The sequence below is a fragment of the Equus asinus genome, chromosome 2 (assembly GCF_041296235.1).
Source record: "Equus asinus isolate D_3611 breed Donkey chromosome 2, EquAss-T2T_v2, whole genome shotgun sequence".
In the NCBI taxonomy this organism is placed as follows: Eukaryota; Metazoa; Chordata; class Mammalia; order Perissodactyla; family Equidae; genus Equus; species Equus asinus.
The window spans coordinates 59,207,745-59,232,273 of NC_091791.1; the positions used below are offsets into that span (position 1 = coordinate 59,207,745).

Genomic DNA, 24,529 nt, shown 5'->3' on the forward strand with positions numbered 1-24,529 from the left:
CGGAGCGCGCCCAGCCCCGCCCGCCCTTCCGCCCTCCGGAGGAGCCGGAGCAGCCCGGGCCCCCAGCCGCCGCCGCCGCCGCCGCCCGCCAGCCCGCCCGCCGGACAAAGCCCGAGAGCCCGCGCCCAGAGCCATGTCCTCGTCCGCCGGCAGCGGCCACCAGCCCAGCCAGAGCCGCGCCATCCCCACCCGCACCGTGCCCATCAGCGACGCCGCGCAGCTACCTCATGACTATTGCACCACGCCCGGGGGGACGCTCTTCTCCACCACGCCGGGAGGTGAGCGCCGGCCCCGGCCCCTCGCCGCGGAGCCTGCGGCCGGCCTCCGCGGTGTCCCCCAGTCTCCCGCCAAGGTCCTTTAACTCAGGGCGTGTCCACGCTCGGCCGCCTCGGCCGCCCCAGCTCCACCAAAGCCCCCCCCCCGCCGCCCCACCAAAGCCCCCGAGAACTGCGTTCGGGAGCCTTAACTTCGCGTCCTTTCTGGCCCGCGGCTCGATTCGGCGCGCGCGTGGCTCTCCCGGAGGGAAAAAGAAAGCCCTTGTTCCCGCTTCGTGGCAGGTTTACGCGCTCGACCCAGTTTTCTCTCCGCTCTCCGCCTCCTCGCGGGCAGATTCGTCTGCGCTTGGCCTTGCACTCACTCTGCATTGCCTCTGCCTCTTGCAAATTGTGCATTTGTGCACACTAATGCTTGATTTTGGAGTTTCTCCCGGGCCTTTTTAGAAAGGAAGTTGGGGAGAGTAATTCGCTCCTGGGACCCTGCGATGCCTTGTTTTCCTGATTTTAGAACACCAGGAGGAGGCTGGAATGCGGAGTTTGGAAGCCTCGCCCAGCGTTATCCTGCTCTGACAGCATTGTTTACTTTGCTGGACGAGGCCTCACGGGTAGGGGGAGTCCCCGGGCTGGAGGAGTGGTAAAATAATGCTCAAGTAATAGCCAAGGGGAAGGAGGTGGGGGTGGTAAGCACTGGCAGCCTTCAGGGTACGGTTTTGGCGGCGACGCGTTTGGAGATAGATTGAAGAGGGCCCTGTCAAGGAGTGCACCCTCATCGGTAGGATTGCGGGATCTTGGGGAACTGGCAGTGTAGAGCGAGGTTCCTGGGCATTGCTTTCCGAAGTACGCCTGGGAACCGTTTACAAGGAAGAACACTGGGGTGGAGGTGAAGCGCGTTGAGTTGGTGAGGGAAAAGGGAGCTCAAAGGTTGTCTGTCCCTTGACTGGGCTGTTCTCCAAGGGGAGGAGACTGGAGAGCAATCTCGAGGGACTTTATGAAAGGGAATGGTGCTTCCTTTTTAACTTAGGAAATTTGCTTTCTTTTGGTGATGGGGTGACCTCTTGCTAGAGGGTTGAACTTTGCTGGCAGCCCCTGCAGTCTACAAGATTGCTAGCTTCGTTCCTGTGGGCTGGGCTCACCAGTTGTACCACAGTCAATCCGGTGCAGTTAGGCCTGGGCGATCCTTGAGTCGGTTGCACAATAGCAAGGCCCTTAGAGTAAGACGACCTTGCCAACAACAACGGATAAAAATCTAGGAGAGAGATCTCCACAGAGGAATCCAGGCAGGCCGCTCGAGGGGAAGGGTGGCTGCTTTGGAAGACTTTAAAATGACCCAGGGAGGAGAAGATCATCAGTGTGTATGGAGCCCTGGGCTTAAGAGCAGAACAGTGGGGTTTTAGTGAGGTGGCTTACGTCACTGGAGAAACCTCCCTTCTGACCTCATCTGTTCAAGGCCAGCCACTGAGCATACTGAGATCTTGCTTTTTAATCATGAAAGATTTTGACAGACTAGAATCTGCTCCAGATAGGGTTGTCTTGAACTTGAACTGACAACTTTTAAGAAGTAGATATTGTTTTCCAAAGTGACGGAAAGGGATTTATAACTTCTTCCAGAATACTTTGTGGTATTAGTCAGTAAATGCCTGTGCTTCCAGCAGTTCAGAACATATGTCATAGTAACAACTCCATCAGCTGTTGTTTATTTGGGGAAGGAACTAAACTTCTAGCTATAGATTAATCATTATTCCCTTGAGGGAAGAGTCATGGGGGGGGGGGACACCCTTTTGGCTTATTTCAAACAGCCAAGCTACCATGCTTTTAAAATAAGGGCCTAGTCTTTAAGCATTACTTTAAAGATAGAAGCCTGGCTCATGGTCTGGATTAGTTCCTAAAATGCTTGGAAAGATTTTGCCAGAAATATTGATTTATTTGCTCTTTCTCCCAACACACACAGTCACCACTGCTTTTTCTCAAATATCACTTAACCTATCTCCAGGTAGTTTCTACACACGGTTCTTTGTTTCAGATTTAAATATTTGTCATCTCAGCTCATCTATTATATTGAGCCTGTGTTCACTGGTAGAGCACATTGTACTCTTTAGATTCTGGACACAAAGACTTAGTGTGTTTATAGGATACAGCTCTGTTGCAGTTGGATTTAATCACTATTTTATAGCAATTAACTCCGTGCAGTTTAGATTTTCAGTATTTATTGATTTAATTTTCCCCCTTTGGAAATTTTCCACCCTCTGGTGGTCTGTCCATCTTTCTTGTTGCATTTCCCTCTCTCCTCCCATGTGAGTTTATTTCCCTGAGATGATTGATTGTTATCTGGTCACCTCCAGGCACTTGAATTAATGTGGTTAGATATCCTAAGTGAGTTTTGTGGGCCCAGCACGGTGCTTTGCACAAAAGGGGACCACAGACAAAAGTAGGAAATGCAGTCCTTGCTCTGAATCGTTTTAAAATCTTGGTGGGGGTTGAGTGTTGATGAGATTTTTAGTTCTAGAACAAAAAACTTACATAGCACTATAGACAAGTGCTAACGTATTTCAGAGTTGAAAACGTTTAGAAAAATGGTAGTCAGTAGGCTTGTGTTAGACATCTCTATTTAGAGGGAAGGAAAGGGATTAGCGTTTCCTGTCTCAAGCTTCTGGAGTATCATACACGTCAGAGCATTCCAGGATAACAGTTGAGGTGCTGAATGCCCTAAATCATCAGACTGGGCAGAGGCTGTCACAACACAGTAAGCTTGACCATTTCTCCCTGCTTGAGAGTCCTTTATTCATTGGGGATGAGAAGATACAGCCTACCCTTGAAAAAAATTTCTCAAAATTGCGTTCCTGTGGTTTGGAAAATAAGAGGTGGGTGAAAACACACTTAGTGTAACCTCTTGGATTTCTTGTATTGCTAGAAGAGTACCTTTTCTCATTACTAAGGAAGAGGAAAATTTTTGTTGGGTAAATTCAAGGCAAAAAAACCCCCCCCAAACTCCTGTGGATTTGATTTTATTTAGTTTTATCTGCCTGTGGAGGAGTGGAGGTGATATTTGGTTCTTCCCTTGAGAAGCTACTTCTAGCCCCAAAGTTACTGTAATTGGTTTCATTTTTATAACACTCTGGTTAGTTGGACAGGACCTAATGCTTTTATTTTATAGTTGAGAGAAACTGAGACCCAGAGAAAATGAGTAACTTGTTAGTATCATACACTTAATTAATGTGATTGGGTAGCTTGATATTTAGTGTCCTGATCCCTCCTCCTGTTTTTTCCTTCACTATCTTGAGATACTTATTTTACTGGGAAAGGTTTAAAAGTATGCGAACATTTAATGAAGACTTTTCTACCTCCTGGAATGCTAGCTAATGTAGTTCTTTCTGCCACCTTTCTTTTCTACGTTGTGAACTGTCTCCTTCTCGGAGAATCGTGCTCTGGGGAATAAGCAGAAACATTGAAAGCTCTTTTAGCCTTTTCTTTTTGTCTTTCTTCTGCATAACATCCTCATCAGCTGTGGAAAAGTATGTTGTTGCCATAACAAGAACACCAGAGGGGAACTAACTGTTATGGTCTGAAAGGTTGTTCATGCTGTTGGCTCTTCCTTGCTGCCAGCTGGAGAGTTGCTGTGATTGGTTCACTGGGACAGAATTACCTGAAGGCCATTGGATGGGTCTGGAAATGAAGAAGAAGGCAGGAAAAAGGGAAAGGAAGAGAATCCACTTGGAGTGAGCTATAATAAGAGTATTTGAAGGGAGTCCTGAGTTTTAATCTGGTTCCTTTCTTGGAAGAAATAAATAGAACTCTGTGTGTAGATATGGGGAAGGAAGGCCAGTTTCTGACCGTCATAAAATTTCTGGTTTGGTGACCTTGGCTGAGTTTATTCTGGGTCAGAAACTTTTGCTGAACCAACCAACGCGCTTATTTGGCTCGCTAACATCAGTTATTAACCAAAGGACTTCCTTATTGCATGTGAGAAGTGCATGAAAAAGGTAATGAAAGGTGTTCAGTCACTTTGCCTTGTGTTCGAGGAAGATGGCATTTACTTAGAGTAGCACAAATTAACGTGTGTTATCATTTGGTAGGATATTCAGCTTTAGTTTCATATTCATCAGCTGCCAAAGTATATATTAGAAAATGTTCTTCAGTTTTTGTGTCGGGTGTATCTTTGCTGGGGAACACAGCAGTGCTGGTTCTCAAGGCAGGTGGCAGTGCATTATTTGGAAGGGAGGGCCTCTGCCTGCCCTAAGGTGGGTGAATCTGACTGGGGAAGACAGAGCTCTTACAAGTTGATAGGCAGCATGCCTTGCAACCTGTGCACAACTCCCTTCAGCTCCCTGGTGAAGCTGTGTGTGAAATAGGAGGGATGAAAAGTGATGAGTCTATAAGCTGGCACTTCCAGGGTTGTTCAGCAAAAACTGAGAACTGGAGTCTCAAAGATGATTTGATAGGAGGGGTCTTGCATGGTTTGGAGACACTGTAGGCTTGATTACTTGAGTATATGTAAAGATGTGCAGATCCGACAGCGTGATGTTAATGTGGGGAAAGCTAGTTCATCTGGTGGGAGAGGAGGAGAGCCTGAGCAGGAGGATAGTTTGTTGGTGAATGGCAGAACTTTTCCGTAGCTCCCAAGTCTTTAGATGAACAGATTAATGTTGAAAACGTTTTTGCTGCTCCATTTATAATAGAACAAAGGCAGCTGTGACTTGCAGTCGTTCAACTTATTGAATAGCTATGGCCTGGGCTACCATTTTCAAATTTATTCATCATGGAGCTTTGTTTCATGAAGCCCCTTAAAACCTGTGTTTTAACATGTAGCAGCTATCCATTGGATGTGTAGCTAGTTTTTAAAGGCTCCCTTCAGCTTGTTCTCAGGCCACAGCTTGAAGCCAAAAGCTCAGAAATCTGTAACTGCTTAGATCCAAATCAATAATCTTTCAAATATTTTTTTTTTTTTTTTTGGTGAGGAAAATTGGCCCTGAGCTAACATCTGTTGGCAGTCTTCCTTTTTTTTTTGCTTGAGGAAGATTATCACTGAGCCAACATCTGTGCCAATCTCTTTTGTATGTGGGATGCCACCACAGCATGGCTTGATGAGTGCTAAGTAGGTCTGTGCATGCAATCTGAACATGCAAACCCTGGGCTGCAGAGTCAGAGCGTGTAAACTTAACCACTGCACCACTGGGCTGGTCTCTAATTTTTCAAATCTTAAGGATAAATGCCCTGACAGAAAGAAGCTGTTCATCTCATTGGGTAAAACCTTGACAAGAAGGATAAATTGACTGGAAAATATAATTCAATTCTTGCAGATTGCTTGCAATTTTCTGTATACAAGAGCACGTCATCTGTGAATAGAGATAGTTTTGCTGCTTTTTTGTCAATCTGGGTACCTTTTGTTTCTTTTTCTTGCCTAATTGCCCTAGCTAGAACCTTCAGTACAATGTTGAACAGAAGTGGCAAGATAGTGAGAACAGACACCCTGACTTGTTCTCAACATTAGGGGGCAAACATCCAGTGTTTCACTGTTAGGTAAGATGGTAGCTGTGGGTTTTTCATAGATGCCCTTTATCAGGTTGAGGAAGTTCCCTTTTGTTCTTAGTCTCCTGGGTATTTTTATCATGAAAGGGTTTTGGATTTTGTCTAATGCATAATTTATTTTTGCATCTATTGATGATTGTGTAGTTTTTGTTTTTTATTCTGTTGATATGATATATACATTAATTGATTTTCAGATGTTGAACCAGCCTCGCGTTCCTGGGATAAATCCCACTTGGTCATGGTCATGGTGTATAATCCTTTTTATATGTTGCTGAATTTGGTTTGGGGATTTTTTTTTTGAGGACTTTTACATCTATATTCATAAGGGATATTAGTCTGTATTTTTCTTGTGATGTCTTTGTCTGGTTTTAGTATCAAGGTAATACTTGCTTCATCCCATTTTAATTGTTTTTAGAAGTGGCCTGCTGTTTATAGCAGAAGTGCTGACTATTTACTGGTGAAGATAGACCATTGCTCTCTAGATTCTAACAGGTACCCAGCAGAAAGTCTGAGAGGCTCATGATTCTTCATTTTAAGATGTCATAATTAATCATTTGAGCCTCAGAATGGAGCTCGTCTCATCACCAAAGACTGTTTCTATTAGAGCTGGGCTGCTTTCATGTTGAAATGACACCACTCTCTGGTTAGTTAAGTTCCTAGAACCATTGTGAATAGGCAGCAGATAAAAACAGTGACCTAGACCAGTCATCTCCAGTAGGCATTTGCATCTTACAAACTTTGTTGATAGAGTTCAAGTTCTTCACTGTAAGTAGAAGTGGAAGATGTTGATAGATTTGCGTTGTTTTTATTTTTAAAATAAGTGCCCAAGAGGAGTGAACTCAGTGGGAAAGCAAATAGTTGGAATGAAAGCCAGGTTTGAGTCTGAGTGCTTTCCTCATCCCAATAACAGATCTTTCATGAGTTATTAGCATTACAGACAGAGGCTGAACCACAACAGCTGTGAAATCTAATCTGAAGAATTGATCCAGAATGCAGTCAGCAACCTGGCAGATTCAGCCTGCATTTTCCTGGAATCAGAGCCAAGCATTTCTTGTGGAGAAAATTTATTTCAAGATGAATATTCAATCCCAAACAGAAGTGGACATATTTGATGCACAGTCATATGTCATTAACAGCAGGGACACGTTCTGAGAAATGCGCTGTTAGGAGATTTCGTCTTGTGAGCATCATAGAGTGCACTTACACAAACCTGGATGGTGTAGCTTCCTACACACCTAGTGCTGAACTTACGGGACCACTATTGTATATGCGGTGTTATTGACTGAAATGTCATTATGTGGCACATGACTATTCTTTGTTTTGACCCAGATTTTCTGATGATCAAGGCTAAATAGACTTAAAATCAGTTGGCATTTGTGGTTTGTATATCATTTTGGACCTGGTACTAATTAGAAAGATCATTTGTTTCAACTCATTTTGCAGCTGAGACTCAAGAGAACCAGACTTGCTTAGAATACCTCGCTTATTTGTGTTGGTCTCCTGCCTCCTGTGTCACCATGTGATCTTTCACAAGTACTTTTCACTTCTCTGGTTATTGGCTTCTTCATCTGTAGAATGACAGGCTTTTGCCAGATGTTCTCTAAGTCCTCTTCTAACACTGGACCTTCTGAATAGGAACATAGTCTTTGTCAGTGTCCCTTTCAGCCTAGGTGTGTGTTCTATTATGGCAGTGTCCTAAGTGATGGGGCAGGAAGCCATCCTTTCACATTAATATCTTGGAAATCTGCTTCCAGTTATTGAGGCTTTGAGTTAATCAAAGGACAGTAGGGTTGGCTTTTCAAAACCTTGGACATCTTCCATGTGCCATAATAACTTAGTCATACTAAGTTACAAGATCCTGAGGCTCCACTTGTGCCCTTTGTTGATGTAAAAATCGTCCCTCTCTTGGCTTTATTAGCACTTCAGGGATTTGATGGTTGCACATGTTGGCCACTGCCAACCTCCCTGGAAGATACAGGGTTAGGCAGCTTTCAGTTTCTTTGGGGTTATCTGGCATAGAGCTTTTAGGAGTCTGTCTTTTTATCCAGAGCCTCCGTGAAGAACAGATGTTTAAAACTGAAGTTTGTTCACAAGTGTTCCCTAACACAGTCAATCAAACACAGACCTGTTATCGCCTTCCCAAGTTGGAAGAATAAGAACTAGAGAGAACCACTTTCTTTATGTCCTTTCTGTATTGTATTTTCACTTCTCATTTTCCCGTCTTATTGCGGGGAGGGGGAAGGAAAGAGGGAAAGACTTCCCTTCCGAGCGCGTTAGGAGCTCTTGCTGCTCATGCGTCTTGTTTCTGGTCTCTCCGTGGGCCCTTACGTGAGGCCGAGGCCGAGGTAGAGAACTGTCAAGAATTCCTAATGCAGTACTGAGGTTACTTGCCAAGCGCTTTGTTTCTTTTTAAATGTAATTTCCAAGTTTGCAGGACACCTTCCTTCCTCATGGTCCCTGCTTCCTTAACAATGTCAGTCTGTTGTGTAATTTATATTTACAAATATTTTGGAGTTGCTTTTTTTTTTCCTATTTCTTATAATGGTTTTTTTTTTTTACACTTTCTCTTGATCTTAAAAAAAATTCTTTTTTGAGGGGAGGCTTTAAACAACATAAATTTATTCTCTTACATTTCTGGTGGCTAGAAGTCTGAAATCAAGTATATTTTTGTGTGTGTGGTAAAATAGACATAACATAAAATGTACCATTTTAACCATTTGTAAGTGCACAGTTCTGCGGCATTAAGTATATTCAAACTGTTGTACAACCATCACCACCATCCATCTCCAGAACTTTTTTCTTCTTCCCAAACTGAAACTCCGTACCCGTGAAACACTAATTCCCCATCCTTCCTCCCCCAGCCCCTGGCACGCACCATTCTGCTTCCTGTCTCTATGAATTTGACTGCTCTGGGTCCTCATATAAGTGGAATCATACATTATTTGTCCTTTTATGACTGACTTGTTTGACTTCGCGTAATGTCTTCAAGATTCATGCAGTCATCCTTTATTTTTCTTTTACATTTATTTTTTATACTATGAAAGTAAACTGTAAAAATCATATAGTAGTATTAGGCTAATAACAAAAAGCAACATTCCCATGCCCCATCTCCTCTTATTTCTGTTTCCACTCCTGAGAGAAAACCTTTTAAACTCTTTTAGCTATTTCTTCTAGTGTTTACTTCTGCATTTCTAAATAACATGATTTAATATTATTTCTCAGTTTTAGATATTAACAATTAGTTTTCTATTATGGAAAATGAGAATTTAGTTGCTGTATACACCCTTCTCCCAATATATATACTTCTACCTCCCATCTTCCTAATTTTGTAACCCCCTTTGGTTAAATTAATATTTATTCAACTTAGGTCAATATTAAATACAGGTGTGCCTGACACTGTTGTTTCCAGCCCAACAGCCATTCCCTCTTCATGCTACCCCAGATTTCCTCCCCCCTCCCCCCTTTTTTTTTGGTGAGGAAGATTAGTGCTGAGCTAACATCTGTTGCCAATCTTCCTCTTTTTGCTTGAGGAAGATTGTCACTGAACTAACATCTGTGCCAGTCTTTGTCTATTTTATGTGGGATGCTGCCACAGTGTGGCCTGATGAGTGGTGCTAGGTCCACACCTAGGATTGGAACCTGTGAACCCCAGACCACCAAAGTGGAGCGTGTGAATTTAATCACTACACCACTGGGCCAGCCCCCAGATTTCCTCCTTTTTAAGTGGTAGTGTGCCAAGCCTCAGGACATATACACCTACCCTGTGGCTTCCTCAGTGTCTGGTCTGGTGGGCAGTGACCTGGTTCTGGCCATGTGAGATATAGAGAGAAGTCAATTAAGGGTCTTTCTAAGAAAGATTTTCCTTGTGGATGGAGAAAGTCCCCTGGGGGAAGCCCTGCTTTACCACTCACTCTCCCTGCCAGGGACACTGTCGTATGAGGGGTGGGTCCATCTCAGCCTTATTAGTGGGTTTTATCACCAGCTCATTCAAGCTGTGCAATTTGGACAACTTTCTTAATGTTCCCTGTTTGAGCTGTCTCTTTGCATGAGTGGATGCTTAATTCTGATTCTCCAGGCATCCCTTGTTAAACAGAATTTTGTGAGGGGGGCCCAGTATAGTAACTACTACACTGTCAGTTAACCATGTTACAGTGGACTTTCTCTAGTTGGTTTTATTTCAAGTTACACAATTTCTTAGGTGTATATAACTTAATGCCTGGATTAATTATCCTTTAAACTAAGCTACTTGGTCTTAAAAGAGGCCTTTAGGCTTGAATAGCCTTGTTTCTTCTGTACTAACCATCTTGGCAAGCACAATTTTGGGCCTCATTCATTGCCCTTGTTCCCTGCCATTTGAAAATCGCTAGCTTTTAGATCAAAGGTAGAAGCTTTTGTTTGTTTGTTTCTCCTCTCTATTCTCCATCAAAGGGACTCAGTTTACCCTCCTGTTTTCCTAGTACTGTCAGCATCTAGAAGGTGCTGGGTAAGGGGTTAAGTTTATCCTGATATCTGGTCACCAAGGGATGAAGAAAATTTATAAAGACTTATGTTAACCTAGACCTAAAGGTTCCTGTTTGTTCTGAAATCCAAACATGAAGACTAAAGAAATATATGCACGTTTTAAAAACAAAATAGAAAAAGAAAAATTGACCAGAAGTGCATAAAATGCAAACTAAAATGCCAATAGACAACTGCCTTTAACAGTTTCTGTCTACAGTGCTTTTATTGGTTATCACTGTTGTATAAATGTATGGATACCACAGTTTCTTGATTTCTTAACATTAGATACTGTATTGACTCTGTTAGGAGAGATGAGGAATCTAGGACACTTTTCATTACTTTCTATCTCTCTTTTCCTCTTCCCTCCTTTCCTCATTCACCAATTTCTATAAATTGTATTATTGTTTTTAGTTCTTCTGAGCAGTTACCTTTGAAACTCTAAATAGTGTAATTAAACCTGTGTCCCAATCTGTCAACCTTAGTTCTCCACTATGTAGAATTACACTGGCCACCTGTCCTGCCTCTGCTTTTCTAGTAGGTCAACCTTTCCATTATTTTTACAGTATCACAGTCTATATAATCTATATAATCTCTTCTTTAACTATAATTCTTTGCTTTTATTATGTTTTGATTATAAACATTGAAAACTAGTAAATAGCATATATGATATTGTGATTTTTATAACTTCACTATAACCAAGGGATGTTATTATTTGCATAGAAAAGGAAATAGGAAACTCACTGGAAAAAAGTTTCCATTGTCAAGGTCAAATAGATTTTTTTTTTAACACTCCATCAATTGATCCAAATCATGCCCCATTTTAATCTTGTGTTATACGCAAGCTGTGAATTTCTTGTGTGGTCTTTTGTTTTCCTTCTTTAGGAATTTAAGGTTGACTTGTTTCTAGTTAGTTGTAGGTGCATTGGTTGACATTAAACTGGGCTGACATAAATGTAGCAGGCAGTTTTTAATGAAATTTGAATTACTGGGAAGTTCTTGCTTCGGAAAATGTGTCTATGCATGCACGTAAGAGACCTTGAGTATTTTAGGTTTTTTAATTCCAAGCTTCTCTTGGAATTCATGTAATTTCACAGTAAACACAATATCCAACAAAGGAAATAAAGGGTTTTTTCCTGGCATTTTTATTCATAGTTGAGTCTTAATGTTTCTCTTTGAATAGTTTTGCTTTCTTAAATGTCAGATGCTTTTGAATTACACCATAGATTCCTTAGTCACTAACAGCCTGATTTCCTTCTTTTGCTATGTATCTGCTACAATTAATTCTTTTTAGTTTGCAGCAATCTAAAGTTCCAACACTTGACATCCTGTGCTTTTGTACTCAGGTTTCCCTGGCCATATTGAGAACATTAACGGCATCTCTGAAGACTCTAGTTCTTCAGGGCGCTTCTCTTCTGAGTTGTTTACTTTGTTTGCATTCAAAATCAAATGTGTCTTAGGAGTCCACTAAAAAACTATTAGAACTAGTAGGTGAGTTTAATAAGATTGCAGGACACAAGATTGGTATACAAAAGCCAATTGTATCTCTATGCACTTGGAATGAACAATCCAAAAATGAAGTCAAGAAAACAATTCCACTTATAATAGCGTAAAAGTAATAAAATACATAGGAATAAAATAACCAAAAAAGCACAAAACTTACACTGTGGAAACCATAAAACATCATTGAAAGAAATTAAAGAAGACCTAAATAAACAGGAAGACATTCCTCGTTCATGGATCAGAAGACTTAATATTGTTACGATGGCAGTAATCCCCAAATTTATCTGTACATTCAGCATAATCCCTACCAAAATCCCAGCTGGCTGCTTTGTAGAAGTTGACAAACTGACCCTGAAATTCATATGGAACTTTGAGACCTAAAATAGCCCAAACAATCTTGAGAAAGAGAAACAAAGTTGGAAGACACACACTTCCTGATTTTAAACATTATTACAAATCAAGACAGTGTGGCATTACTGCCATAAGGATCGACATATAGATCAATGGAAGTGCAGAAATAAACCCTCACAATTATGGTCAATTGATAAAGAACAACAAGGATGCCAAAACAATTAAATGGGAAAGAATAGTGTTTTCAACAAATGATGCTGGTGCAACTGGATATCCACTCGGACAAACTGAAGTTGGACTCCGTGGTTCAAAGACCTAAATGTAAGAGCTTCATCTGGGGCCGGCCCCGTGGCTGAGTGGTTAAGTTCGCACGCTCTGCTTCGGCAGCCCAGGGTTTTGCCGGTTCGAATCCTGTGCGCAGATATGGCATTGCTCATCAAGCCATACTGAGGCAGCATCCCACATGCCACAACTGGAAGGACCCACAACTAAAAGTACACAACTATGTACCGGAGGGCTTTGTGGAGAAAAAGGAAAAATTAAAACAAAAAAAGCTTGAACTATAAAACTCTTAGAAGAAAACATAGGCATGAATCTTTATGACCTTGGTTAGGCTAGGCAGTAGTTTCTTAGATATGACACCAAAAACAGAAGCAACAAAAGAAAAAGACATAAATTGGACTTCATCGAAATTAAAAACTTTTGGTGCTTCAAAGAACACATCACAGAAGTGAAAAGACAATCCACAGAATAGGAGAAAAGTTCTGCAAATCATAAAGGAATAAGGGATTTGTATTCATAATATATAAAGAACTCTTACAACTCAGTGGTAAAAATACAGCCCATTTAAAAAAATGGGCAAAGGATCTGAATAGACATTTCTCCAAAGAAGATATACGTTGGAATGGCCAATGGGCATATAAAAAGATGTTCAACACCATTAGCTATCAGGGAAATGCAAATTAAAATCAAACCACCATGAGATACCATTTCACATCCACTAGGATGGCTGTAATAAAAAAGATAAGTGTTGGCTACAGTGCATATAAATTGGAACCCTCACACACTGCTGGTAGGAAAATTGTTTTTTGTAAGAGTCTGGTATTTCCTCAGAAGGTTAAACATAAGAGTTACCATATGATCCGGCAATTCTACTCTTAGTTATATACCCAAGAGAAATGAAAACATGTCCACACAAAAATTTATACATGAATGTTTATAGCAGCATTGTTCAAAGTGGAAACAACCTAGATGTCCATCAACTGATTAATTGATAAAAGGTGATATGTACATACAATGGAATATTATTTGGCAATAAAAAGAAATGAAGTACTGGTAAATACTAAACATGGGTGAACCTTGAAAGCATTATGCAAGTGAAAGAAGTAATCATAAAAGACCATAAATTGTATGATTCCATTTGTATGAAATGTCCAGAATAGGCAAATCCGTAGAGACAGAAAACAACTTAGTGGTTGCCTGGGGCTGGGAGGTTGGAGAAATGGGGAGCGACTGCTAAACGTGTGTGGGTATTTTTGGGGAAATGGCAGTGTTCTAAAATTGATTGTGGTGATGCTTGCACAATTCTGTGAATATACTAAAAACTATTGAATTATACACTTTAAATGAATGAATTATATGTGAATTATATCTCAATAAAGCTGTCAAAAATGTATTTTATTGCCTCTGCAAAGTCATAGAAGTTCTTCAGAGTTTCTCTTTACTGCACACATTTAGGTAGACTCTCTACTACTTATTTCCTATCTGGTTCCATTACAGTTCTTGAATGCATATGTTATTGCTAATACATAATTTAGAAATAGAAAACTTGCTTTTATCTTGTGATTTTTTTTCTTCACCACCTCATCCACAGAGTTACCAGGCTTGGTGTACTGCAGAAGTGAGAATAATCTCGTTCCAACTTCTAAGTTGAATGTTAGTAAGACCGTCTCACAGTGAAACCTCACCTTTCTGAAACCTAACCGTGAACAAAAACGGGGGTGACACAGCAGATGAGTGAAGTCCATCCGCCCAAACTCCTTCCCTCTGTTCATTGCAAAGCCTCGGGTCCTTCTCAGCCTATTTGCTCTTATTTGACATATCATTCTAATAAGCAGGTCACTGCTGATTTCCAAACCCAACAGATTAGAGGCATCAGGTGTGAATGGGTGTAAAGGGTGTGCTATAGACTGAATTGTGCCCACCCCCCCATTTAGACGTTGAAGCCCTAACCCCAATGTGATAACTGGAGATGGGGCCTTTGGGAGGTGATTAGGTTTAGATGAGGTCATGAGAGTGGGGCCCTCATCATGGGATTAGTGCCCTTATAAGATGAGACACTAGAGAGCTTGCTCCTCCCTCCATCATGTGAGAACACAGTGAGAAGGCCGCTATCTGTGTTTTGAAAGAGAGCTCTCAGCAAAAAACAGACCATGCTGGCATCTTGAGCTTGTACTTCTCAAGAACCGTGAGGAAATAAATTTCTGTTTAAGCCACCTGGTCTGTGATATTTTGTTATGGCAGGAAGAAAGATGGTTCTTAGCCTAACAGTGAGGGAGGAGACAGAAACAGGGACGGGCACAAGCACAACCTTGGCCACTGAATTCTGTACGTATAAGGAAAATAAGAGCATCAGCTGAGTAGGCCCTAAGACTTCCTAGGTCACAACATAGTATGATAAAAGATTTTCATAATAATGACTCATTCATTGAGAAAGGGTTGAATTGTTTTCTGTTTAAGGCAGTAAAAAGTTTTAAATACATATTAGAAAAATTTCCATCCAAAATGATTCAAATTATTCCCTTTTTGAAAGTTGAACTGTTTTCTCCTATCCAGAATGACTCATTCTTCATAATTTCCAGATGCTTTTTTGAGTTGTTATTATAGTTCTTATTTTTCAAAGCAAAGAGGATAAAGTTAAATTTCTGCTTTGCTTGTCCTAAAATTATATTTGAAACCAGATATAAGACCTGTGTCGTCTTTAAACCAGGAATGAATGATTTCCAACTTTTCCAAGTGCACTTAAAGGGTTGGAGGGAGGCATGCAAAGCTGTTCTGCTGGCATTAAGATTGCGGTGTCGAGGCCTGTCACAGATGGACTGTGGGCCTTTGCACCGAAATCTTTCTAACAGTAAAATAGGAAGCTCATTCTAGCCCACACTAGGACTGAAACACTTCCTTTGCGAAGTTTTTGGTCTCAGCCTATTTCACTCAGCCTTATAGATGAAAGGAGCACATTTACGATATTTCGAGCTCTTACCCTGGTTTCTGCCATGCTATTCTTTAGTGATTATCATCTCTAGCAGCATCCCCTTTATTACCAAAGTTTGTAATGCTCCGTTACTATTCTGAAATGCATTTCTTAGATTATATAACCTACCTATTCATATAATTTTAAAAAACTATTTCTGTCATGTAAGAAGAAATATAAAATTGGGTAATTTATAAAATATATAAGTACTCAGGCCTTGCCAAACTAGAAGACCAAAAACCACCTCCACCCATTTCTGTAACACTCTCTAAGGGGCAATAATCCCACCATCCCCACCTCTTCCCCCCACCCCTCTTAGGAAGCCATGCTTTAGGGCAGATGTTTGGTGCTCTCTTGTATAAACTGCTTTCCATACCATCTGCTGTTTACCCTGTTCTGTATGTATAAGTAGTAGTTACCTTTCCACTCCTTTCACTTCACATTCTTGGAGATCATAGAGACTGTGAGGTAGAATGAAAGGGCTGGACTGGGAGTCAGGAGACCAGGGGTTCAGTTCCAATTTTGCCTCTCGTTAGCTCTGTGGCCTTGAAGTCGTTTTTCTGCGTCTCAGCATCATCTGTCAAAGCAATCTCTGTAGCCTCTTCCATCATCCTCTTACTAAGTCTTTGCTGTTTCATCTATTCTCAAATCACTCTTGTTAGGATTTTGGAAGAAGGATGAAGTTGGGCTCTTAACTTTGATAAACATAAGAATGACCTGGGGAACTTGAAGAAAATATAGATTTCCAGGTTCTAATCCTAAGGATTTGGATTCAGTTAGAATATTTTTTAGCAGGCATCCCACATGATTCTGATGCAGACATCTGCAAAAATACCATCTTAGTCGGTTCCAATTGGAGAGGCTGAGAGCCACATATTTTATTTTCACTTCTTATAAACTGTAAATATGATGGTGTGTGCAGTATAGTTGCAAAAGAACTAGATAGTAAAAAAAGAAAGTTGATATCCTTTGGAGTTGGTTTGAAGCCTTAAAGGTTTTCTTTTGAAATGCCTTCATGTGCTAATAGATACCCATTTGAGAACATTCTTCCATTCTGAGACACTTAATCATTCTTTCCTGTGACTGATTTTGTACTAGTACTGAGAGTATGTTTACTACTTAATTCTGTTTTTTAAAGCAAGGATGGTGGGGGTGGAGAGTTGAGTCTCTACTGGTCATTTTCTTACGTAGGAAGGTGCTAGTTTGACTATTTTCCATCCAGTCGAAAGGAAATCATTTACTAGCATTTGCGTAAAAGTGTCATGGTACCACTGCGGATATTAATCCCAGGGAAATCATTGAGTTTGTAACTCATTTCCCAGCTATTTAGGTTAATACTGGTGTTAGTTCTTTAGATTAGAGGTTTTTCCCTTCCTCCTTTGGGAACACTCCAGAGTTTCCATTCATCTTGCAGTAAATGCCTGGCTTGCTTCTTCGTGCTTCCTCACCTTTCAGGTAGATTTGGTAGCTGTTCTGCTTGTTCGGCTTCCCTGCATGGAGCTCTCCTGTGTTGTTGGAGGAAGTCTGCCTGAACCGGCCTCTCCATGCTGTGAGATGACGGGAGTATTCCTCTTGCTTGAGCATCTAAAAGCATTGACCTGCAGGTAGCATTTAGATTCTCCCTCTTTAAACAGGGTAGCTTTGCAGACAGTTTTATTTTCATTAATATTGCCTTTACCGTGGATGCCTCAACCCTTAAAGCAGGTTTTTCTTCTCTGGATTTAAGTGTAGTGTGAGCAAGACAACCTCCACATGACTGCTTCCCTTTTAGGAAGGCCACGATGGCGAGTGTGCTGGGCAGCCACTCCCCTCTCCACCTCAGCCGCTGCTGCAGACGTCAGGAATGGTCACCATACTCTTTCTTACTGAGCTAGCTGTAGCTTTAGAGTCGGCAGCAGAGCTCTGGGCATCTACTGCATGAGGCCAACATCACACGTCTCTAAATTGTCACTTAGTTTTATGTCTTGTTTGTAGCCATTAGTTCCTTGGGAAGACCATGACAGAACTAGACAGCAGCCGGTTTTCTTAACTGTTTATCAAGTAAAGTGCATTCTTCAGAACTATTGTAAAACATTCTGGTAGCGCTCACTGGTGAGCAGATTGTTTTGTAAAATATAGGCAGACTGCCAGTTCCAGCTTCTACTGCAGCTGTCAGGAAAAAATGTTGGTCCCAGTGCCTCCTTGGAAAACCGTTAACCTAAAGGTGGCTATCTGTTGGCTATTTTTTCACATACTTGTTTATTACTTGATTTAAAACTTTTTTGAAGAAGATCTTAAAACCTCATTCAGATATAAATAAGACATAGCCCTGGTAGAAGAAACTCAGTCTTTAGAGAGAGGCGCAGAGATAAACAAGTCTGTAATAGGCAATGTGGATTGAGTAAGAAGGGGGGAAAGAATGTGATTTTTTTGTTTTGTTTTAAAAGGCTTCATAAAGGAAATGATGTGGGAGCTGAGGCTTGAAGGATGAGCAGGAGTTTCCCCAGCTGAAGAGGAGGAAAAGGCATTCCAAGCCGCACAGGAGCCTGCTTCCCGGCAGCGGGCTTAGCGCTTACCCTTTTGCTCGACTTGTAAAAACTTTGGGGCCGGCCCAGTGGCACAGCGGTTAAGTTCGCACGTTGCGCTTCCGGCGGCCCGGGGTTCGCCGGTTCGGATCCCGGCTGCAGACGTGGCACCACTTGCAAAAGCCATGCTGTGGCAGGCGTCCCACATATAAAGTAGAGGAAGATGGGCATGGATGTTAGCTCAGGGCCTGTCTTCCTCAGCAAAAAGAGGGGGATTGGCAGTAGTTAGCTCAGGGCTTATCTTCCTAAAAAAAGAAAAATGCTTAAGGGTTAGGATTAGATGGGATTTCAGATAAATTCCTGGGTAGTATTATATGTTGATAGTTTGTTTTAAACTCTTTCCAACCCTGATTTCCAGGAACCCGAATCATTTATGATCGAAAATTTCTTTTGGATCGTCGCAATTCTCCCATGGCTCAGACTCCACCCTGCCATCTGCCCAATATCCCAGGAGTCACCAGCCCTGGCACCTTAATCGAAGACTCCAAAGTAGAAGTAAACAATTTGAACAACTTGAACAATCATGACAGGAAGCATACAGTTGGTAAGAGAATGCCTGTATTGGGGACCAAGGGGGTGGCCCTGGGAATTTGGATGTTATCTGCTGTAGGTTGAAAAAATGTTGATGCTTCACGTATAAGTGATGTTCAGTTACATGTCTCTAAGATTCCCCCCCCCGCCCCCGACTTCCCTCACCAAGGTTTATTGAAATATTCTGGATGCCCTGAGTTCTAAATCGTAATCGAATCTAGTCTAGTGGATGGGAGGAAAGAATCCAAAATCAGGGAATGGTAAATCCCAAAGATGACTCCTTGAACCTAGGCTTTGTTCTACTGGGGATAACACACACACAGAAAACAAACAGAATTTTAACAGCCCCCATTTCCATCTCCCTCAGGAAATAGACCTTGTTTCTTACAGGAAGAATGTCCTTTTTTTGGTGTGGGGAAAAGCACTATGTTTTTTTTCCCATTTCCAGGACTGCTTGTAATATTTCAATAAATACTCCTGACACACACACACTTTTAGTAACGAGTCCTCTCTGTCTCTGGAAGCAGAAGAGAGAGGGGGAAATGGCCAGCTCCTGAAGTACACCTCCGGTTGCAGTCCATGACCCCTGGACATGAGCCAGCATTCTGCCTCCAATTCCAAATGAGTTTTAATGGACAAAGTGTCGATTCAGAGCAGGGCCAAAGTTCAAAACCGCCAGCAGAGTGTGCTGACACAAGAGACGACAAGGAGCTCCTGGAACTTCTGTTTAGTCAACCTGTGAACAGAGGGACCCTGAGAGAGTTGTCACTTGTGTCCTCCCCAAATGCTCCTCCCCATGGGTCATTTGACTGCCATTCTTCTCCCCCCCTTTAAAAAGACCATCCAAAGCAGAGTAATTGTTAAGATAGCAGAGAATGGGACAGTTTGAATTATTTTTTGACCCTCACGCAGAGGGAATGACATTAAAGCTGTTTTGCTTATCATTTTTGTGCTAAACTTTTCCTTTTCTTCATTCTAATCAGGGGATGATGCTCAGTTTGAGATGGACATCTGACTGTCCTGCAAACATCAGAAGAAAAGCAGCAACCCTGATACCTGTCTGTACCTGATTTGGCCATTAGGATCAACGATGAGAAGACAGAGAGGCAGTCCAGCTGTCCCGCTGCATCTCCACCTCCTCCTCCTCCTCCGGTGCCAAATGATGCAAAGATGAGCTTCATCTGACCATTTCCTCTCCCTGCTTCCTGGTCCCATTCCTGCTTAGACAGATTAGATTGAAGGCCCTTGGCATATTTCTGTAGAACTAAGCAGCCCACAGAGGAAAACATTTAATCTCTGGCTTCCCTCCCACCCCACCAAATTTTTTTTTATCCCAAATCAAATATCACTCTACCAACAATTGCCTGGCTGGGAAGTTTTCTGGGAGGTGATACAGAGGACTGGTGGGTTCGCCATTATTCATATTCTTACCCTCTGTCTCTCCTCCCTGTCTCCCGCCCGTGTTTCAGTGCTGCAAGAGTCTGGGTTTGGGGTCTTCAAAACCATCAGGGAAATGATAAACAGGAAGAGAGCTGCTTTGCCTTTTACCTTGACGTGTTTGTCCTTGGGGACAGAACACAGCTTGTGCAACTCTAGTAACATTACCCTGTGACACTGTTTTGAGGTCCACTTTCCCTCCTTCCTCTGGGAGGAATGTCTTCTGTCTTTAGTATTATGGTTCGTCTTCCCATTCCTTTACTTAGCACATGTGTGCAAAAATCTTTAAACTCTACATCATAGTATTCTGTGGATGATACCTAAGAATGACCCTGGAAGAGCACTGAACCGTTTGAGTACGCAGTCTCAGTAGTCATTGTTTTTCAATCCAATGAGCGTTATGATATTTATTGTCTCTGATTCCAGTTTCTTAGGTTTTGAGTTTAAAGTTGACTTTCAGAGTGCTCTAGAGAAGAACTAAACTTATTTTCTTTGTGGACCTGTTTGGCTGCTGAGATAGATAAGCATGGGCTTAAAAAATGTGTTCCTCCCAGTTTTCTTGCCTTTCTCATCATACCCTAAATTTCCCTTCTTCCCTCCTTCCCTCTTTCCCTCTCCTTCCTTCTCTGCCAGGCCATTTTTTCAAATGTACATCAAAGATACCTCAAGTGTTGGTATCTGATAATATCTGTCACTCCTCTTATCTGAGGAGTGACCTTTTATTTTTAAGATGACTACAGACCTATTTTTAGACGTTTTCAGTACAGTTTTGAACAGCAACTTTTTAATTACACATCTTCCAGTGTTAGGAAGGTGAGAATTGTCTGTAGGCGAGTCTGCTGTTCCACGTTACCATCCTTGTCTCCCGCAGTCCCTTATGAGCGCCTTCCTTCTCCCTCTAGTTCTGGGTGTGCGTGTTTGGAGTTGTAGAGGGTGGTTTGTAAACTGGACCATTCTGCCTTGCCGTGGGTTGTTCGTGAAAGCCTCGTGCTGCTCCCTCACCCTTTGCTTTCCATCCCGCCTGCTTCCCACCCTGCTCTCCCCACCGTTGACTGGCACCGTAGTCCTGGGAGAGTGACTCCCCTCGTAGAAAGACAAGTAAAGTAGCCATTGATGTCCTGGGAATTGCTGGTTGGATTTGGTGCTCTGAACCCTCTTGTTAAGAGATCAGATCCCAGGGTGAGAGTAACAGACCAACTGGCTAAGAAAGAAAGCTATTGGCTTTGGAACTGTGAAAAGACCTTGTTTGCAAATACATTTTAGACATAAGAGAGGAAGGATGTCTGAGGAACTTTGTTCTGTTTTCTGCTACAAAATGTGAATAGTTCAAAGAGTGAAACCTTTTGTGATGGTTGATGTCTCTCAGGAATAAGCTGGATCTCCAGGGCTTTGGGGATGCTTTCAGTCTCAAAAATTGATGATCAGAAAAGTATTTTTTGTTTGTTTGTTTAATGTATACCCGTTCTGATTCTAATTAAACTCTAAACTTCACCTTACATACTCTTGGGAGAACTTAAGTTGCACCCTAATTTGCACGAGAAGCTTGCTCAGGACCTCTTTGTCCCTTGGGAGCTTGGTTTTTTGGGAATGAAGTTTTCCATTCTTCATACTCTAGCCTTGCCTTCTGTGGCATCTGACTTCAGCTACAGCTGGTCAGTCTGTCAGTGAGCAGAAGAGCATCCGCTCTGGATCTTTATTCCTGCACATGAAAACTTGGCTTCCTCACTGAACAATGGGGAGTGGATTTAAAACATGCTAGCTGGAATAGTGTCAAGGTGCCATCTTCCCCTTTTTCTCCATCTTGGGGAATCTCTGCACGTGGCCCCCTAATTGGAGGCCATGTTTCTAGTTTCTTGGTGGGGTCAGCTTTTTAACAGAGCACCCTCCCATCCGTTAGCCTTCTCTTCAGGGACCTCCTTAGTGCTTGGTGTGGTTCTTTCCTGGAGACTGCTGCGACCTGAGCTACCTTAACCTCCATAAATTGGTGTTTTAAAGAATTTCACGAGGCAACAGGTACACTTCTGGCAGATGACACCTTTATACCATGCCTCATTGTTTTCAGGGCAGCCAGAATCCAGTAGGTGGTGTACTTCTGGATGTTTGGAAGGAAATTAACAGGTGAAACCTCAATGAATCGTCTGGCTTTTTGGGGGGAGGGGACACCCGTAGGACACAGTTTGAGTGAGATGGTTCTTAAAATCTTAGTAATCATTTCTACTTTTTATGAAGAAACCATGTTTCTATATTTCTGGGGACAATCCATCTTAATGAGAAATGACCTTCTCCCTCCAAATTCCAGCAGGAGACGTGCATTGTCATGGTTCTGCCTTCTTCATAGTGTGGTTCATTGAGTTCACCACTTCCTCAAATTTTTCTGTTTAGCTACAGCATTCTCAAGAGCACAGTGTAGAGAAGCTGGCTTCTATGAATTGGGCTTCCAAGCCAAGAGTTTTGTCCTGTATTAGTAATCTATTGCTGTGTAACAAATTACCCCCAATTAAAATCTTAAAAGAGCAAACATTACCTGTCAGTTTCTGTGCGTTAGGAATTTGGAAGCGGCTTAGTCTGACCATTCTGGCCCAGGGGCTCAGGAAGTTGCAGTCAGGATGTCCACAGGATCTACAGTTATCCAGAGCTGGAGAATCCACTTCTGAGCTCTCTCTTTGTAGCCGTTGGCTATAAAGTTTGTTCCCCTGTGAGTCTGTCTGTAGAGCAGCATGAGCGTCCTCACACCATGGCAGCTGGCTTCCCCGAGTGAGTGATCTCAGAGAGAGGGGGCAAGGAGGAATCTGTGGTGCCTTTTATGACAGTCTTGAAAGCACACACTGTCACTGCTTCCTTATTCTGTTTCTTAGAAGCAACACTCGAGGGGAGGGACATTACACCCCACCTACTGAATGGAGCAGTAGCACGGAATTTGTGGATATATCTTAAAACCACCTCACCCCCAAAAGGGGATGAAACCAGGTCAACAGTAAGGGTAGGTTTAAACTAGGTGATAGGCTGAGAAAGATGTTGCTACTAAGAACAGTTCTCTAAGACGTGTATCTACCAACTGGGATAGAAGACAGACTTTCTCTCTTTACCCAAAGCCACCTGCTGGTGTTGAGAGGGGTGATGAGAAATGGCAATTCCCAGGAGAATACAGTATCTGTGCATTTGCCTGACTACCAGCAGCCCAAGGATGCTTCTTTGCAAGTCCTAGGCTTGGTGCGAAAGACCCAATACCACTTACCTGTTACCTCTTAGCCAGGAATTGACAAAGGGACTTCGATCCTTCTAGCTGATCCACTGAAGCTGACTTAATTGGCTTCAGGGTTGTCAAGCAGAGGGAGCAAACGTGAATTAGATCTTGAGTTACTGGCTGAAGAAAACCTAACGGTTCAGATTTGGGGTGAAATAGCATCCAGAAGCCAGCTCTCCACGAGAGTTGATGCTTGGCACCTGGTTTCTCCAGCCACACCAGCTGGAACAGACTTGGGTTGGGCCTCTCACCCAAGAAGCCACTTCTCAGTAAAGTAGGGAGCATCTGGGACTAGAAATGTCTGTGCTTGATTGCTCCTTTAAATCCAGCGTGCCATTGATTCTGCATGCCCACCTCATCCTGGCCTTCCTGATGGAAATAGGTTAAGAGAACCAGTCCTGTCTTCACCCTCCAGAGAAACTTAGGTGAGGCTGGTCAGTTCAGTGCTTTCTTAGTGAATGTCTGCTGTATGTTTCTGGCACCCACGCCCAACCAGGTTTTTAGAGATTTCAGACATCTTAAAGATGCAAATGCTTCCCAGCATTTTTGTTTGTGTAGCCCTGCTTGCTTTAGCGTATGCTTGAATAAAAAGCATTGCAGCTAAGGCAGCTGTAAGAAAAAGGTACTTCTTCAGAAGTAAGCAACTCATCTTTAAAGCACCCTCAAATGAATTTTGTTTTTCCTTCTTATGTTGAGGTAGAGTCAAAATAGATGGTGTTTTATTTTTTGCTGTTTGGGTTACCAGCTCTGTGGACTCTCCGACCTTCCCTTCCCAGTTCACACATTTCCATTAGGATGCAGCCTGCTGGATGTATGCATTTCACCCCGAGTCCATCGGTCAGCCAGTACACATTGAGTGCCTGCTTTCAGTCAAGGCAGCTGATGTGAGGGGCTCATCGTGTTGGCAGCAATATCCCAGCAGCAGTCTTTTTCTATTCTCCCCGTCTTGGATGCTCGGAGGGGTATCAGGCATCTTGGCTGCTTGAAGCCTGGGCCCTCAGCCCTTTGCATTCTCCTTAGAGAGGAGGCCTGCTGCCCTTCTCTTTCTGGGTCGGAACTTCTCATTCTTGGCATGTTTCTGGACTACATGCATATGGGCAGCTATTCATTAATCTGCAGAACCCAATGTCAGCCATCCATGATGTCTGGAGCGGGTAGCATTCGTTTCAAAGAAGCCTCGTTTCTCGGGGAGGGCGATTTCTGTCTAGACTTTGAAGGGGGTGTAGTTACCACACATACCCCCCGGTTCCTTACCTCTCAGCTTTTAATAAAAGATGAAATCAGATCTTGAGGCACCTGGGTCACAATTAGAATGCTTATCCCCAAGAGGCATTTCCTATTCTGGTAATGGCGT

The 24,529-nt window shown here is 42.4% G+C and overlaps 1 protein-coding gene across 1 annotated transcript; it reads left to right on the plus strand.

The window, feature by feature from the left end:
• On the plus strand, positions 1-24,242 carry EIF4EBP2 (eukaryotic translation initiation factor 4E binding protein 2). The gene is made up of 3 exons (XM_014840229.3): positions 1-278; positions 18,322-18,507; positions 19,478-24,242. Exons 1-3 carry the CDS (start codon positions 134-136, stop codon positions 19,507-19,509), a joined length of 363 nt encoding a protein of 120 aa, XP_014695715.2. The 5' UTR covers positions 1-133; the 3' UTR covers positions 19,510-24,242.
• Positions 24,243-24,529: the final 287 nt, after the last annotated feature.

What these genes read in the sequence shown, in the direction of transcription:
- EIF4EBP2 (XM_014840229.3), top strand. Translation starts at nt 134, where the DNA reads ATGTCCTCGTCCGCCGGCAGCGGCCACCAGCCCAGCCAGAGCCGCGCC. An exon ending in CTTCTCCACCACGCCGGGAG is followed by an intron (nt 279 to 18,321) that starts GTGAGCGCCGGC and finishes CCTGATTTCCAG; the next exon opens with GAACCCGAATCATTTATGAT. An exon ending in TGACAGGAAGCATACAGTTG is followed by an intron (nt 18,508 to 19,477) that starts GTAAGAGAATGC and finishes CATTCTAATCAG; the next exon opens with GGGATGATGCTCAGTTTGAG.